This window comes from Podarcis melisellensis (genome assembly GCF_964234715.1).
Source record: "Podarcis melisellensis genome assembly, chromosome: 8".
In the NCBI taxonomy this organism is placed as follows: Eukaryota; Metazoa; Chordata; class Lepidosauria; order Squamata; family Lacertidae; genus Podarcis; species Podarcis melisellensis.
This window is the reverse complement of record NC_138540.1, coordinates 28,489,275-28,507,880: the sequence shown is the minus strand read 5'-3', so window position 1 is coordinate 28,507,880 and position 18,606 is coordinate 28,489,275. Positions and strand designations below refer to the sequence as shown.

General features: G+C 46.8%; 1 protein-coding gene across 2 annotated transcripts in view; it reads right to left on the bottom strand.

Annotated features, from left to right (window-relative positions):
- NPHP4 (nephrocystin 4) overlaps positions 1–18,606 on the bottom strand; it is a 95,897-nt gene that overhangs the window by 40,463 nt on the left and 36,828 nt on the right. For both annotated transcript variants that reach the window (XM_081923440.1, XM_081923439.1), the window contains exons 8-11: positions 17,751–17,932; positions 17,245–17,371; positions 5,841–6,023; positions 4,731–4,872 (exon numbers count right to left, since the gene is read on the bottom strand). In XM_081923440.1, the coding sequence (XP_081779566.1) occupies positions 4,731–4,872; positions 5,841–6,023; positions 17,245–17,371; positions 17,751–17,932 (634 nt within the window). The remainder of the gene's footprint in view (positions 1–4,730; positions 4,873–5,840; positions 6,024–17,244; positions 17,372–17,750; positions 17,933–18,606) is intronic.

Genomic DNA, 18,606 nt, shown 5'->3' with positions numbered 1-18,606 from the left:
AGCAGGCTCTGTGGGTCCTGATCAAGAGGCCCAGACTGGTGTTGGGCAAAAGTGGCTCCATGAGGAGCTCTCCCTGGTCCTGAACCCCAGCTGTCTGATTACGAACATCCCTGCGGAGCCCAGCCTGGAATGAGCCCGAGCTGAGTCCCAACAAGCTCTGTCTCAAGCAGAGACCCAGCTGGAAGAGGCAGTAGGGGTGTGCAGAGCACGCTCAGAGGACTCGTCCTCCCCCTCCTCTCTTATTCGGGCTTGATTCCGACCTGCTGAACTACCTCTGTGGGGAGGAATGTCAGTGGCACAGCAGTGCCTCGATCACTTCCATTTATGTCACAATAAACTAGATTGTCTCCTAAGCGCTACTGCTCCCCTCCCCAACGCCCCTGTGCCAGCACGGCTAACTCAACTACCGCTCAGGATTATGTCAAGGAGAGTCTAAGTGAAATTGCCACCATTAAACTTTTTTTTTTCAATTGACCCTCACCAGTTCCAGGTTTTAAAACCTATTAAACAACACATGAAGCCCACCTCTTGTTGAAACCAGAGCATTTGCAAACAGAATATAGGTCAGCACAGGTCCCAGCAAGGCAGAAGCCTGGGAGACACTGCTCTCTAGTGGCCCCGCGGAGGAAGTGCATCTTATTTTGCTGCTGCTGCTTCTAATGCTGCAGCAAGAAATAAAAGACAATTGGGAGGATTGTTCGTAATATCTCTCAGCCTAAGTGCTTCTCTCAAGCTGACAGCTTCAGTGGCATCAGGATTACCAAAGGAACTTTCAGTGCTAGTGAAATATTCAGGCAGGGAAAGGTCTCAGCCAGGACTTTAAATGCTATCACATTATTTTGCCTCTTCCAGACTCTTCTGAAAAGGATGCTTTGAATAGGGAGAGCTAAACTGAAATGTATCTTGGCAGCAAAATCATGAGCAAACCAACTCTGAGCACAAAGGATTATGGGTGCTCAGTTTCAGGCAGGGATAGGGGACCTTACTTCACCCTGAGGGCAACAATCCCTCGTAGGCAGCCTTTTGGGAAATGGATGCCAATGCCTGGTGGAGCCAGAGGCAAAAATGAGTGCATTCTTTACTTATGTGCAATAGAGTACATTCTAGCTATTCAAAAGCCAGCATTTTCTATATCCCATCCCCTATCTCTTTATCTAGGCAGGCAATAAGTATTTTATTCCATTCCAGCCAGGACAAAGAACTCAAGAAGAGTGTGGAACAGGGCAAGTAAGGGGTGTGGTTTTTAAATTTTATTTATTTCTTGCATTTATATCCCGCTTTTCCTTCAATGAGCTCAAGGTGGGTGGGGTACCTGGTTCTCTCCCCTCCTCGTTTTATCTTCAAAGCAACCCTGCATGGCAGGTTAGGCTAAGAGGCAGTGACTGGCATTTCACTGTTCAGCAGGGATTTGAACCCTGGTCTTCCAGGTCCTACACTATAACCACTATGCCACACTAGCTCTCATGGATTCAGGAGACTCTTGATGGCCAGGTAAAAGTCTGCAGTGCTGCATTTGGCCCCCAGGATTGAAGTTCACCCCACTCCTGCTCCAGGGGGATGAGGGGCAAATGTCTGGTGTGATTCAGAAGAGGTGCCCCCCCTTTGACTGCTGTAAGCCATTCTGATGCGCACTTTCCACCACATCAAGCTAATCCTTACAATTACTTTTGTAACGTAAGAACAATGGTTCCATGGGGTAATCATATGTAACTTCCTAAAGCCCCATGGGTCACACACAAGCTTCTAAGAACGCCCTGTTCTCCCACAGGTTTTCGTAAAATTGTGCTTAATTCCATTTTTTTAAATGAAGAGGATCTTATTCCATTTTTTTAAATGAAGAGGATCTAAACTTCCTGATCCTCTCTGGCACTTTCTCAAGTGCACACAGTCCTAAAAAATTCAGTAACTGCACCACATTAATAAGGTAATAAAGGCGCATATGAGTGTTCACACAGGCTGTTAAGTTGAGAGGAATACAGTTAAAACATCCACAGACAAATGGGGAAAGATTAAAAAGAGCAATGCAAAGCAGATTTTGATGAACGGTGGGACAGCGCTTCACTTCATCTTTTAATGCAAGGCTGTACGTTACCCACCCCAGATAAAGGCAAACTATATAAATGCATTAATTCCTATTGCTGGTTCTTGAACAGGAGCCAGCCAGGTAAGGTTGCAGAGTTCAATGCAATTTCCTGTCTTATTGTTAAGTGACTGAATGATAAAGTCTAGGATCTGGCCTTCGCAGTCAGCAGAATTACATGGTGCAGTTATTGCTCAGACTTCAGGAGGCGTGCTGCATGCTTGAGGGCGCTTTCCCCCCCCCCCAAAAAAAAAACCTGCCTGGAGAAATGCAGCACGTCAGGATGAAATATTCTAGCTCAGTTCTCCAACATGCTAGTTTTCTATCTGTAGAGATATGTTTCAGTTTGTTTTTGAAAGGGGAGGCTTTTGTTATGTTGTTGGTAAATTCAAGGAAGCCTCAGGTGTTAATATGTCACTTATCCAAGACTTTTGGGCAAGAGGGAGAGATATAACCAGTGGCTTGTCTCCAGGTAAGTTCTACTCAGAGTAGACCCATTGAAACGAATGGACCCAAGTCAGTTATGCCCATTAACTTCAGTGGGTCTACTCAGAATAGCATAGGCACTGGAGACAACCCAGCAATGGCCAAAGGTGTTTGTGATTTCTAAGATTAGAACGTGTGACTCATAATGTTCCTATTTAATCTAAACAGAACGTGGCAGCCCCAAAATGCTTCTCCATCTTAGATCATAATTCAGCTACTATATGGAATGCTCCCTGCCTCACCGTCTCCTTCTTTTCTCTCAAACTTATGGAAACAAGAGAAGCAAGATCTCTTCATCTGTAGCCCTTTCCCTACCTCCGGTGCCCAGAATCACTGCAACAGCATCCCAAGTACAAGGAATGATGGGAAATATAGGTCTCCAGGTTCCTGAATCTACCGTATTTCTTGCTCTATAAGACTCACTTTTTCCCTCCTAAAAAGTAAGGGGAAATGTGTGTGCGTCTTATGGAGCGAATGCAGGCTGCGCAGCTATCCCAGAAGCCAGAACAGCAAGAGGGATTGCTGCTTTCACTGCGCAGCAATCCCTCTGGCTGTTCTGGCTTCTGAGATTCAGAATATTTTTTTTCTTGTTTTCCCCCTCCAAAAACTAGGTGCGTCTTGTGGTCTGGTGCATCTTATAGAGTGAAAAATACGGTACATTGTGGGCCCAAGTTCACCGAATTATTACATTTCCCATTTTAGGCACCAGACAGAGGAAGATGGAAATCCCACAGGGAGAAAGTTTAGTTTTGCCATGTACATTTGGTTGAAAGTGTTGACAGCACCTGTCTAGCGCAGGTGTAGGAAAACTTCGACCCTCCGGATGTTGCTGAATCACAAACTCCCATCAGCCCCAGCAAGGGTGGCCAGGGATTATGAGACCTAAAGTTCAGCAACATCTGGAGGGCCAAAGGTTCCCAACACTTGGTCGGGGGTAGGGGTTCATTGTATGCTACTAGCCACAATGGAAGCTATGCTCCGCCTCTACAATCAGAGGCAGTAATGCTTCTGAATACCAGTTGCTGGAAACCGCAAGAAGGGAGAGAGAGCTCTTGCGGTGTTTGGGTCATGCCTGCAAGATACCCACATACAGTTGGCCACTGTAAAAACAGAATGCTGGACGAGATGGGTCCCCTTTGGCCTGATCTAATAGGCTGCTCTTAAGTTCTTATGGAGTGGGGCCAGGGGAGCACATCCCAAAAACATCTAGCCCAGATACAGTTGTACCTCGGGTTAAGAACTTAATTCGTTCTGGAGGTCCGTTCTTAACCTGAAACTGTTCTTAACCTGAAACACCACTTTAACTAATGAGGTCTCCTGCTGCCGCCGCACCGCGATTTCTGTTCTCATCCTGAAGCAAAGTTCTTAACCCAAGGTACTATTTCTGGGTTAGCGGAGTCTGTAACCTGAAGCGTCTGTAACCTGAAGCGTCTGTAACCAGAGGTACCACTGTATTACAAACTGAACACTTTTTCCAACCCAGGAATGAAATCTCCACCTTGTAGTGCAACAAAATATGAAGAGAAGGGATTCTGACTAAACATTAGGAACAACTTTCTGACAATAACAGCTCTTTTGACAGTGGAATGGCCTAACTCAGAAGGTAGTGGCCACCTTTCCAGGGATTCTTTAGCTGCGATTCCTGCATTGCAGCAGGCCAACTCTACAATTCTATGACCTCAGAAGGTGGTAGACTCTCCTTCACAGGAAGCTTTTAAGCCGAGGTTCGATGGCCTTCTGTCGGTGATTATTTAGTTGTGATTTCTGCTTTACAGGGGGGTGGATTGCAATTCTATGATTCTATTCTATGAGTCAACTCCATCTTAGCAGCCCTTGATGGAGGGCACTGTGTTCCCTTCTCCAGCCACAGCGCTTGTGTGGCTGCCACAGGAGCACATGTCTCCCATTACAGAGCCCACGTTCGTGCACCAAAAACAACAGCCTCTCGAGCTGCAGGCAGCTGAATGGCGGCACTTGAAAGGCTGGGAAGAGAGTGGGAATCTCGCCAAGAAAGCAGAGCCCAAGTTGTTGGCCTTATCTCTCAAAATTCCCCAACTACAGCAGCGCATTTTAAGTGGTCTCTCCCCACCTCCACCAAGTTCTGGAGTGGAACAGACGTCCCGCTGTGCGTTTGAAGAGTTAGCAATCTGGAAAAAGAACTCACTGGGGGACGGCGTGGGCGGAGGATTCTTTGAGAGAGGAGCCTCTCCCTTCGTGCTGCTTGAGGGTTTTCCAGCCACTGCAGGTTGCTCCTCGGAGCCAGTGGAGAAGTGGAACTGAACAGTCCCTGACTCAACCTGCTTCACCTGGGATTTGGAAAAAAGGAGAGGAAAGGAAGCAAGGACATCCTTATTTCTCCTATTCTTCATGCTGCTACTGTGGAACAGTATAAAATCCTAATGTTCTGGATAGAAGGAATCTGACTTCTGCCCCAAGAATTCTGAGACCTGCATAAATTGTGCACATTTCTGCAATTTCTACTATTTGATGTAGTCTTGGCTTGACCTTGGGGGTAGAAGAAGCACAGACTTTCTGCACCCTATTCCAACCACTGGAGTTCTTGTTTGGCAGCCCTTCTGCCTTCTCAGATTTTAGCAGGTGTTCACACACCTTAAGGACTAGAAACTCCTTTCTCTCTCTTAAAGAAGCTGGGGTTCTCAGAAAATACCTGCTTTCGTGCAGAAGGTCCCAGGTTCAATGCTCAGCATGTGGCTTTGCATCCCTGGAATCCAAGCCTAGCACATGCTCCTGGTCGGTTTTGCACCCTGGGACTGTTTATTTTTATTTAGTTCATAAAATTTAGATGCTGCTTAATTATAAGAAACCTCAAAGCAGCTTACAAAAATGTAAAACCACAAAATCAGGAGAAAATTGCCATACGTTACAAAATGCAAGAAGCTAAAATGAAAACAGATTAAATTTCACATCAGATTTTCTAACCACCTGGCTTGACTAAACAAAAATGTTTTTAGCAGGAGCCGAACAGAATACAGTGAAGGTGTCTGCTTGATAGCAATGGGCAGGGAGTTCCAAAGTGTAAGTGCTGCCACAGTAAATGATTGCGTTTTGACAAATAAGTAATAGGTATTATGTGGCACATGTAGTAGTGCCAATTCTGCCAATTTTTTCTCATAGGTTCCTCCCTTTGACTGCTCTTTATGGCTGATTTGCTGACTGGCTTCACCATGTCCCTGGCTAGGGGCCTGTTGCCTCCAAACCACCAGCTCTGCCAATACTTCCCCCCCAAAATATGTTTCTGGGGATCACAACTCACCTCTTCTGAGCTCATGGTGGCTGGTGGTGTCTTGTAAACCAAAACGTGACTGGGATTATGTTGCACTCCTCCTTGCAATGGCAGGACCACGTTTGAAGAAGTTGTGTCCGGTGAGGGGTTCCAAACAGCCCAGCGAATTGAGTGCATGTAAGCCGGCGTTGTCAGCGATGTAACGGATGGCGTCTGTGGTTCAAGGGTGCGGGGGGGGGGGAGTAATGGATGTGAGAATGAAGACATCACTTATCAAATGTAAGTTCCATGGGGCTGTTACACTCTTAGCATCGCACACCGTTGTGACCAAGAAATGCATTCCGGATTATGCAGATATATACAGGTATCTGTGGAATAGCATCCCTGTTGAGATAAGACAGGCACATGCTTTCCAGAAATGGCTGAAGACATTTTTGTTCAGACAGGCTTCATTAGCTAGGTCCTTACCATGAATGTCCACTTGTTATGGATTTGTTGCTTTTGTGTGTGTGTGTATATAATTATGTGTTAATTGCCTTGAGACAGTGGTTTAAGGCAACTAAAAGATTCATGTTAGAATTAATTGATTAATTAATAGCTCTGTTTAAACTGCCCAAGATGGTGGCAATCGCTGCCTCCCGCAGGAGGAAGCTCTGCAGATTAACTATGAGCTGCATGAAGAAGGACTTTCTTTTACCTGTCCTGAATCTTCCAAAATTCAGCTTCCCTGGATGCCTGTGAGTTCTAGTGTCTTTCTCAATGCCATCCACCATTTTATAAACTTCCATCATGTCACCTTTTACTTGCCTTTTCTCTAAACTAAGAAGTCCCAAATGCTGCAACTTTCCCCCAGTTGGGTTGCCCTTCTCCAGATCTTCTAGATCAGATACACTGGTTGTACTTTTTAATTTGGCAATGATACGTGGAGGTGCAGGCAATGTAGAAGTTAGAAGGGAATGGTTTTTTTAAAAAGAGCACAGTGGCAGCCATATGAACACAATCTCCCTGTGACCTCGTTCCCCTGGGTCCCACACCCTATGTAAGCATCTATGTACTGATATGCCTGCCTCTGCCAACTTCATGAACCTGATAAAATAGGCGGTGGACCACAAAAGTTTATCTGCAATAATCTGTTAGCTTTTAAATGTGAATATGATTCATGATTTTGGATAAAATCAAGCAATAATCCAAAAAAAGCCCCTTCCCAAAAATACATAGTTTCAAACTCCTTGCTGCTTCTAAAATGATGTGCTATGTTCAAGCTGATCCTGGAGCCAAAAAACCCCAGGATTTTTCAAAGGCAACTTCCTCCCACTGTACCAATGTCCCTGTGTAATAAAACCTTCATTATCTGTGTTCCCACTCCACAGTCTATGGTAGAGTGGCTGGGAAAGGGCCATTGTAGCATTGAGATTCTGGAGTAGGTGGTAGGTGGTATTATCAGCAATAACAATAATTAAGCTTGGTTCATATTTTGTACAAAAGCAACTCAAAGTGATTTACAACCATGAATAAATAGGCATTGAAATGAGGTGTAAAATAAGAGTCTAAAAGACAACTCTGTTCTTAAATGGTGACATTTAAACATCCCACCCACTCAAGGAGGCTTCAGATAATTAAAAGGCCCAAGGAAAAAAGACATGTTTTTGCCTGGCACCTAAGGGTATGGAATAATCACCAGGCGAGCCTCCCCTAGGTGAGCACTCCACAAGAGGGGGTCCACCACTGAAACGGCCCGTTCTCGGGTTGCTAACCTCCAGACCTCCCATGGAAGGAGAACACAGAGAAAGGCCTTAGGTGATTGCAGGGTCCGAGGCAGTTTATATGGTGAGATACTTGGTAGACTGAGCTCCACTGATAGATCTGTTGATTTTTTGCAGTGGGTCAGGGAGAGCTTGCGACTCCCACTTGGCTGACAGTAGCAATGACTAATAGGCTTCCCTATCCCCCTAAATTGAAGTGATGGAACAAAGAAAGCATGTGGGCAGGAACCAGAATTGGATTTTTTTGTACGAAATGACTATGAGTTAATTTCTGAAACTGATCGCAATTCCTGGGCTGAGCATGTGCTCAGAAGCGCTCTGTTTCTTAATGTGTGTCTGCCCTTCTGGCTGGTATTGTGCACCCGATTCTAGTTGCAGGTCCAGGGTTCTAAGAAATAACAATAATAAAAATAACAAAGCAGATCTTGCAAGGCTGGTGATAGTTTGGCGTTCAAACTGAAGAGGAGAGAACTGTTTCTTTTCTCCTAAGTCTTACCAACTTTAATATTAGCCCCATAAATCAACCCCAGCAATCAGGATTCACTCTCCAGTACCTGGAGCTCTAGTACTAATTCTGCCAGTAACCTGACCTTCCAGAGAGAAAGTGATGCATTTTCTTAGGGACAGGATGGGCTGCACCGGTAGGAAGCACCATTCTGAATATGACATTATGGGCTGGCTTCTTAGCTAGAGAGGCTCAGGAGGCTCAGGCTGTCCCCGTTTTAAGGACTCTTAAGAAGGGTCTCAAAAGAAAAGCCTAGGAACTCACGGCTGCGTCCCAGCGTTTTGAAATCCTTCTCCCGGCTCCCTGTAAATTGCTCATTACGAAAGCTACAAAGGCAATCAGCTTAGGGATTATCCACCCTCCAGAAAGGAGAGGGTAGGGGGTTAATTGGGTTCAGTGCGAAGCCACGGCCGGGCTGCGCAAAAGGGCTGTTGATGACACTCTAGAGCGCTGGGAGGCATGCTAATCTGCACATCTCACACTCATATGACGGGCAGACTGTCTGGTGCAGGAGCCTGATCACGGTAGCTCAGCATACAAACTGGCTTACTTGGGGGCACCCACTCGGGAGCTGATCACTTTGGGAAAACTGCTTCCTCCTCTTTCATGGAGGATAATTTGGGATAATCAGCCTCATATGACCAGCATGCTTAACTCTAATTAATGCATGAAGGGGTTAAGACCATAGAGTAAGCTGCCCCACTGGGCTTAGCTAGGCCATACCCCCTCACCATGGCAGGAAGGGTTATCAAGCCTTTGTTCTGGCACTCCACCCTTCCCCAGCTCCCAGGTTCTCAAGGGCAAAGGTTGCAGTGGACCTGGTGGGGAGCCCAGAGTCTGTATCAGAGTGCTTGAGCTTTCTTGCCAGGGTGGCCTACTAGATCTCTCAAAGAGAAGCCCGCAAGCAAGACCTGAGTGCAACCACACTCTCCCCATTTGTGATTCTCAGCTACTGGAAGATTCAGGGGCATGCCTTCTCCAACAATTGGGGATAGAACACTGTTATCATAGCTAGCAGTCATTGATGATGACATACAAGTCCATAACCTAAAAGCAAAGATTACCTTTTGCTTCACAAATATTACTTTCAAAAACCATTCTGATGATCATAATTCAAGACAACTGGGTCTTCAACTATCTAAACACCAGGCCCCAAATATCTCAGGCAGAGCTGGTTAATAAAGGCCGGCTATTTTTATAATGCAAGCTATTTTAATGCAAGGTAAACCAGTTTGGGTTTGGATTTGACATGCAGAGCACAGGAGAGGAGCTGTTCCTTCCCCCAGCAGGACCAGGTGCCATCCAGCAGGAAAGTGAATTCCATTATTACCACAGCCTGGCATGTCTAATTCAAAACAGGAACTCACAAATGGTGTCTTCTCTGACCCACAGGGGAGATACAATCGCCTATCTATAAATATTAAAATGTGTGCACTGGGTTGGTATTCACAGTGTGATGGAGCTGTGGGAAGCAATGGGCGCACAGTGCCCTCCTAGATTATGTATGGGGAAAACATCAGGCATGGGATCAGTACACATAAAATACCAATGAGATTTCTCTGATGCACTGACAGTTCTCATTCTCTTGCGTCATCCCAGCCCTAGCCAATAGCTTCCAAGCATGCAAAATATCTCACGGGGGGGGGGGGGAGAGATTGGCTAAGCTGCTGATGTATCCTGGGGATACACCATTTGCTTCTGCTGTGGTGAGCTGGTGGGGGAAGAAATCATGTTCCTTTATTCCAGGTTAATTAATCAAGCATAATTACAACCTGCTAGATTTGCATGCACAGATTAGAAAGGCACATTTGAAAGGCGACAGGCTCGGTTTTACAAATGAATAGACTGCTTTAATCCTAAATTTAAATGGGTGCTCCAGGGTTATTGCACCAGACCTTTCAAGATTTGAGTTAGTTACGCCCGCTCACACATCTGTTGAGACCCAGCTTGCAGACAGCTCTGACAGGGGCTCCCCAAATTGGGAAGCCAAGCTGGGGCCACCTGCCCAGGCAATCTCATAGCCCTGGAATCTCAGTTCCAAAAAGGATGGATCAGTTCACCGGGTGTGAAACCAGGAGAATCAAGTCACATAACCCACAGCCTGGATTAGGCTGCACAGTACACCAAGACATCTTCCTCTCTGATGGATCTCCCAGGACAGAAGGCACAACTAAGGTCCATCATTGGAACTCTAGGGCAAGAGCATCACCCCCTGGCATTCTCTGGGCAGCAGCTTGTACAAATCCTGGCCATCGCCCAGGCTGCCTAGGGCTGATCGTAGCTGGAATCCAACAACAACCAGAGAGCACCAGATCAGCTGTCTTCTGCCCTAAGGTCTCAGTGTCTGGGCTATAAATATGTGTCTGGGCCAAAGCATTTGAGATGAACTCGTAAGACTTAAAGAAATCCAGCCTTCACACAGAAAACCAAATGACAAATAGCTCTAGCCTAGCATTTTTGTGGGCATGCTAGCGTTCTCTATATAGGGAATCATGTGGATTCCCTATAGCACCTGACTCCCACCTGCCACCTGAAGTTGAACACACGCATCCATGAGAACTAAGCATAACGCAGGTTTGTTTATGCAAAGCTGACCATCAACCACCATTGTGGTCCACCTGTCTGCATGAAGCCAGATCGAGCCTCCCTCATATTATCATTCAGCAAATAATGCCTATGTATGAACAGAGGGGTCGGAGCGGGTCCATGTAAGCCCCATAGTTTTGTTGATTATTACTGCATTGCTTCTATTTGCTCTCCTTAGTCATCAGCACACAGATCGAGTGAGTCTGGAAGCAGGATACAGGTATTAGCAAGAGAGAAAATCCCTAATACAAACTGGGTCAGTACTGGATAAAGGCATCTCCACACACTACAACACAATGCTGCCATCCCAACAGATTCCTTCCTCTACCCCTATTCTTTCACTCTAATTCCTCAAATCCTCCATTCAACCATCTCCCATGTAATTATATTATTTCAGTGCTTCTACAGGTCAATTTCCTTTACAGCAACATAGCTGTGAGGTGTCAAAAACTGAACAGAATTTTAAAAAATAACACAAATAACACAAACACACAATACCAAGCTTCTTAAGAGTTAAAGGAGCAAGAAATTGGCTTGTTTTTACTTCTGAGTCATAGAAAGCATTTGTGTGTGTATTAGGCCACTTCTCTTTCTGTGCTACGACCTCAATAATTCTTTAAATGAAAGAAAAAAATAGAGAGCTTTCGAGTGCTCCTTCTGGAGGTCACTGTTTCTAGAGCTTTCCAAAAGGCCTGCTGCAAGTCAGTATTTCCTGCACACACAGTCAGTAAGGAGACTGAACGCCATGGACTGAAGGGCGTGTGTGAGAGAGAGATTTAATATACTTATTTTAGCATGTTACATGTGACACCTTTGCAAAGCTCCGAATCTGAAGATGATCGATGAAACACCTTGAAAGGCATCGGAAGCAAAACCGCCAATGGTGTTGCTATCAAAAACGGCTTTTTACTTTGAGAGTGGGTGCATTATTGCACAGGAAGGAAAAAAGAAATGGACTTTGGGAAACCATCGCTCACTGGCAGGCATGGCCAAACTTGGCCCTCCAGATGTTTTTGGGACTACAATTCCCATCATCCCTGACCACTGGTCCTGTTAACTAGGGATGATGGGAGTTGTAGTCCCAAAACAGCTGGAGGGCCATGCCTGGCTCAGTGGTTGAGCACATGCTTTTCCTAAAGAAGACTCCAAGTTGAATCCCCAGTGGCATCTCCAGGTAGGGTTTGGAATGTCCCATCTACAACCCTGGAGAGCCACAACCAGCTAACACTTTCCATACAGATGGTCCCAGGTCCAATCCTCAGTGACATCTCCAGGAAAGGAAGGGAAACCCTGGAAACACACTGCCAGCCAGTGTGAACAAGACAGCCCCAGGCAGACCAACCATTTGACTCATGGTTGACTGATGCTCAGTTACTGCTGGACTCCAACTCCCAGCAGCCCCAGTAGCCCCTATGGCCAATGGCCCAGTGGATGATGGGAGTCAGGAGTCCTGCAATATCTGGAAGACCAGAGCCCTCCCCCTCCGTTGTAGGATATAATGAAATGTCTGCACCCTGGCTGATTTTATCTGTTGTTGTTTGGCAACTCTTTTAATGTACAGTGGTATCTCAGGTTACATATGCTTCAGGTTACAGACTCTGCTAACCCAAAAATAATACCTCGGGTTACAAACTTTGCTTCAGGATAAGAACAGAAATTGTGCTCTGGCAGCGTGGCAGCAGGGGGAGGCCCTATTAGCTAAAGTGGTGCTTCAGGTTAAAAACAGTTTCAGGTTAAGAACGGACCTCCGGAACGAATTAAGTACTTAACCCGAGGTACCACTGTATTTTGATTTCTTGCAACGCTTTTGTTGGGATCTGTTGGGTGTCTTTTTTTTTTTCTTTGGAGACAGGAAGGGCATTCCTGGTTTCATAAATACATACATAAAATATGTTTCCAAATATATGGGATTTTGTGCCCCACCCCAGACTCCCCGGCAAAGGCTTAGGGAGGTGAAGGGTGGAACCTATTCATAAGTACAGTGCAACAGCAGAACATACGTTGGTTTAGAGAGGCTGTGGTCCCTCCCCAAATACTCTCAGTTGTGTCATTGTGCAAGACCTTGACTCAGGGCAGGGAGCATCACTTATTAAGTCCTTTCTGGATCCGTGACACTGTAATGCGAGAGGTAATCTTTCTCTAGGGTGAAAACACAGGATGTTCCTTCCCTGGAGACCCACAGCCAGTTCATTTGTTATACTTTTGACAATGTATTTGTCAAGACAAGGTTGCTCATTCCAACTGCGCAGCTGTACAATCAGGCAAGCGGCACGGTCAGGTATGACATCTCAGGCCATTGCCAACCCCCTGGGGAAATCAAGCCTTGGGTTGATGCATTGCCTGACAACTCCCATTGTCTCTACAGTAGGCTCAGGAACGGGCCCACTGTGTGCGGAACTCAGAGCTTGCTCACAGCCTGCAAAAGAGATGAGAGAGAGAGAGAGACTGAGCAGGCCAAGGAGAAGCTGGCTGTGTCGAGGTGGCGCTTGCAATCTGCACAAAGATATGCAATTAAGTGCTCAATTAACGACTGACAGATCCTCCCAACCTCCTCACCTACTTTCAGAGGAGCTGTGAGGCGGAAGTGGAAGGGGCTCGGAGCCAAGCACAGGCCGTCGTCCAAACGTTACCAAAAGGGGGAAAGGGCAGAGTGCGCTGCTGGGGCAGCCAAATGGCCAACAGAATGGTGCTGGTTCTGGCGTCCCCAAGGGCAGACAATTCCTCGATGGCATTTGCTCCTGGAAATATTTAGGGCAAAGTTAACTAAAGAGTTACCTCCGCGACTAATTAACGGTTTTGAAATCTGGCAGCATCAAAGGGAATGCCGGGAGGGAGCCAAAGGCACTTTCATCTGGGTCTTCGTTGAGGACAAGGGTCTTTCCAGATAATAAGACATTTTCGTTTAGAGGAAAGGCAAATAAGTGGTGACAGGATAGAAATTTATAACATGCTTGGCATGGAGAATGCGGGTAGGGTTTTTCTCCCTCTCTCATAAGCACTAACAATGATGACTTGTTCCCCTTGCTAGCCTCCTTTTCAGCCTCGCCCCCTTTTTTTCTTGGTGTGGGTCATGGGGGAAGAAATCAGCAGCATCAGCGGAGGCGGGGCGGTGGAGGAGGGGCATCATAAGAGAATGAACCTGGGTGACTCCTTGCACAGGCATGTCCTTAGAAAGGAAGTCAGGCCTTGTGGGGGATCAACAAGGGGTTGAGGGGCTCAGCAGGTGACCTTTCTGCTCCTTAGAGAAGGTAAGCAATTTGACAGCAAGCAAGTTGCTCTCCAGGTCAGAGCTGCTAAGCGCTGGCTAATGAACCAAACACTTCAGATCGGCACAGGTGGATTAAGGTGGCTAATTTCATTAATAAAAAGCCGAGGAGCACCTGATCACGGTGCCCGGGTTTCATCTGGGTAAATAAAAGGAGCACACTGGACTTCACTCCTGCTGTGTTGAAGGTGCCTTCGCTTTTGCGTGGACGTCAAGCGGAACACTTGAGACTGGAGCCCCAAATCAAAACGTTTGCTAATTGAGTTATATTGAAAGGGTGATCCGCACGGTGAAAAGGAGGAGGTCACCAAGTTCCAGTTCAAAACTAAGGCTAGGCAAGTTTCTTTTTTTCATTTTTCTGCCTCCTCTACAAAACAGAGAATTAAATTCATCAGCAGTAATTTTCAGCGGGAGACTCAGGCAACTAGGATTGTTTCCCACAGGCATTTTGCTATCTTCCAAGTTAAATATCCAGGGCCGAGCTACCCATTATGCAAAATGAGCCGGGAGAATTCCAGGCTCTTATTTCTGAATGCTCCTCCGTGTTAAAATATAAATAAATCCTACTACACGCAAGGCAGAACTTGCAGAGCAGAGAGAGAGCTTTGCTGAAACTTTGTCTGATCTGCTGTTAAATGCAAGCAGTTCTCATGGGGGGAGGGACTTCAAGACTCAATGATGGAGGAGAATCACTGGAGCCCTTCTCTTCCCACCACCTGTGTCTGCTGAGATTGCTTGCCTGCTAGTCCTGGATGCTTCATATACCAGTGACTCCTCCACAGAAGCTCCCTCAGCTCCTGGCATCCTGCTCTCCCAATACAAGACAAACCAGCACTGCCACAGTGCATGCTTCATAACTGAGTGCTACTGCCTTCATAGAGAGCTCATCTTCTCTAGGGAGGTGCGGTCCAGATTGTTCCTGCATCCTGCAATGGGCTCCGGTAGGCTTCAGGCCTACCGGAGACTGGACCACAATCTTGGCCAAGAGTGAGCAGGGTGGTAGGCTATGATTCATCAGCGGATGATTGCCCAGCTGGGATTCCTGCAAGGTGAGTTAGACTTGGAGGACATAAGGAGAGCCCTGCTGGATCGGACCAGAGATCCATCCAATCCATCACTGTTTTCAACATTAGATGCTTCGTTGTCCCATTCCTGCCACAGGTTCTCCTCTTAGCAGTGAGATGAACTAGACAAGTCATGCCATACATGATTCTATGATATCACTTTAAACAGTCATGGCTTCTCCCCAAGAATTCTGGGAGCTGTATTTTATTAGGATGCTTAAGAGTTGTTGGGATTCCCCATTCCCAGCATTTCTTGGGAAGAAGGATTGGCTGTTCAGCCACTCTTGGAAGAGGCAGGGAGGGATCTTGAGCTCAACACCACTACCCACAACTGCTTATTGCTTGGTATTCTCCTCAGGTACTGTAACCATTGGGCAACAGCACTCCTGACGGTCCTGCTAGGTATTCTCCCTAGGTACTGTAACTAACGGCGTTTCTGTGCACTGCTCTGGTTCGTCAGAAGCATCTTAGTCATGCTGGCCACATGACCCGGAAGCTGTACGCCGGCTCCCTCGGCCAATGAAGCGAGATGCGCGCCGCAACCCCAGAGTCGTCCGCGACTGGACCTAACAGTCAGGGGTCTCTTTACTTTTACCTTTACTGTAACTACTGGGCAACAGAACCCCTGAGAAATGGCATTTGGCCAACACCTATGCTGGAAAACTCATACAAACACCCCCGCACACCTGCAAAAACATGCAACTCCCCCTGGATCTTTCATCACTGTTTGGGGGAAGGTGGCACTCCACTGAGACAACACCACTTAGAGAGGATTTATTAAGTATGATAGAACCATCCGGTACGAGTCAAGGGTAGCAGCAAAATTCACACTGGCTTCCCAGCCTTAAATAATTTTAAAAGGACTTAAAAAATCAATTTGAGCATATTGTGCATTGCGCCTAAGCCTCACGACATGCTGTAAATCTCTGCAGCCACCCTCGCACTCCTCCGCAACAACTACCACTGCTATATGAGACATGAAGACCTTTTTGAGGGCAGAGGTAGCCCAGCCTGGAGGATACAAAATCATTTCCATGATATTCTCACTTGCTGGGAGGTAGCAGCTTACACTTAGGAGACCCCCCAACACACAAACACTCCTTCTATTCCCCCTCCCCACATCATTCAAAATGTGGACCCAATACAGGTTACAAAATCACTCAAAACAGCCAGCAGTTAAATCTATGTAAAGATATGAAACCACCATCAAATCTCAATTATACAGGACATTTAGAACCATATTCTGACTACAGCAAACGATTTCTGAAAGAGTGACATTTTCATAATCCTTAGAAAGCAATTTGGTTTCCTGCTGGCTTGGGAACTCAGGAAGTACACAGACTCTGTTATTCATTATCAGGACCAATTCTGACCCACAAGTCTGGGGCTGAGTGCTGCCAGTAGGCTCCTGAAAGTAGCTAATCAGATCTAGCTATAAGAAGAGGCTGCTGGATCAGGCCAGTGGCCCATCTGGTCCAGCATCCTGTTCTCCCAGTGCCCAACCAGTTGCCTCAATGGGAAACCCACAAGCGGGACCTGAGGACAAGAGAACTCTTCCATCCTGCGGTCTCCCACAATTGGTATTACAAGACATTGCTACCTCCAACGGTGGAGGCCGAGCATGGCTATCGTGGCTGGTAGCCACTGATAGTCTTATCCTCCATGAATTTGCCCAATCCATGAGTTCCAGTGTTATGAAAGAGGGAGAAAGCTTTTCCCTACCCACTGCCTTTGTGCAATGGACAATTTTATGAACTTCTATCAAGTCACCTCTTGCTCAGGTTGTGTCCCAGGTGAGGGATGCCCTGGGAGAGCAGTGGCCAGCCTCTGGCCTAATATTCCTACGTGAAGCAGATGTGCTGCGAGTGTGCAATTATATCCAATGCATTGGTACTGCACTTTGAAATACTGGCCATGTTCAAGATGGCACCGTATGGATAATACGCAGCTACCGCCATTGCAGACCTGGCTTTTAAATGGGTGATGAAGCTTGTAGAGGGGAGGGGAGGGCAGTCAATGGCTACCATTGACCTCCATAAGGCTCTTCTGATATTTCTATGTCCTTATGCTGTGTCAAAGGGAAGAAAAGCATTGCCTGCCTGTCTGCCTCTCGTCAAGATATCCTTATAGAAAAAAGGGATAGGAGGTACCATGAGGACAAAGCTGACACAACTGAGTTGTGACCCTATGAGGACAGAGACTCAAGCCATCCTTATGCTACCAAAGAGGTAATAGCAGATGCAACACATACCTTCCCATCTGGTCCACTTGCCATGGAGAAGACGTACTCCAGCAGCAGGACCACTCCAAAGGCCGGGTGATGGACCATCTCTGTCAAGTGTATGCGGCTTCGCAGCACAAGAGCTTGCCCCTCTGAACTGCAAGGAAGGAAGGGGGGGGGGAGGCAGAGAGACCCAGATATGATATGCCAACCAGCCACATGCCATCAGGTTTATAGTCCTGACCATTTTTCTTTTGCCATAATTTCTACTTGGAGCGGAACAAAGTACTGCCAGTGTGGGGTGTGCCCACGCCCCTCTATCCAACCCTCAGGACTCTTCCCCAGGCAACGACCCCTCTCTTCAAGCCACAACCGATAGTGGCCCTTCGCCCCATCCTCCCCTGGTACTTTTGCCAGAATGTGCCTTTGAAATGTGATTATCTTCTTGCTTGCTTAGATGAAGGAAGGAAAGAGATATGTGTGTTTGGTTGGTAGGAACTTCTGGCTTTTCCTTGCCTGGAAAGCCGCCTCCTTACCTGGGTCTGACACCAGCTCCTTGTTTCCTCTGTAAGCTGCTGGTCCGCCCTCGAGCCACCTCGGCCTCTGGCACCACCACCACCACCTGTGGTGGCTGCACAAAGCAAAAGCCGTTGTGTACCCCAATGTGCAGCCGCCTCTCCTGCACCGCGAGGCTGTTCCCATCCAGCATCGAGTTGCCCTAGGAAAATCCATAGGTGGCCAGGTCATGTCTCAAGGCACAAGGAACAGCCATTCAACTACCCTGAAAAATGTCACGTAGTCATTCATTCATTCCTTTTCCTGTCCTTCACCCTAAGGTGCCAGGGCGTATTACGACATGAAGAAAACAGTACTCAAAACAACTTACAGAAATAAGGCACATCCTGGAAATATACACCCCGAGCCAAGTTAAACAGGTGCATCTTCAGCATTTGCCAGAAGCTGTACAATGAAGGTGCCAGGTGCACTTCTGTGGGGAGGGAGTTCCACAACACAGGGGCTGCGACAAAGAAGGCTCTCTCCCAGGCAGCCACACACCTCCGAACCTCTGAGGGTGGACGTCGGTTTACAAACAGCCCAGTTTACAAACTATTTGGTTTATGAACTCCGCAAAACCGGAAGCAATGTTCAGGTTTGCAAACTTTACCTTGGTCCACAAACGGAAGCTGAACAGTGGAAGGGCACCGGTGGTGGGAGGCCTCATTAGGGAAAGCGTGCCTCGGTTTAAGAACAGATTTGGTTTAAGAATGGACTTCAGAAACGGATTAAGTTAATAAACCAAGGTACCACTGTACTCAGCACCCAAGAGGGTCTGTAGGGAAGTGGGGGGATCTTTCAGATATTTGAGGCCTTGATTGTTTTCCGCAATCTTGA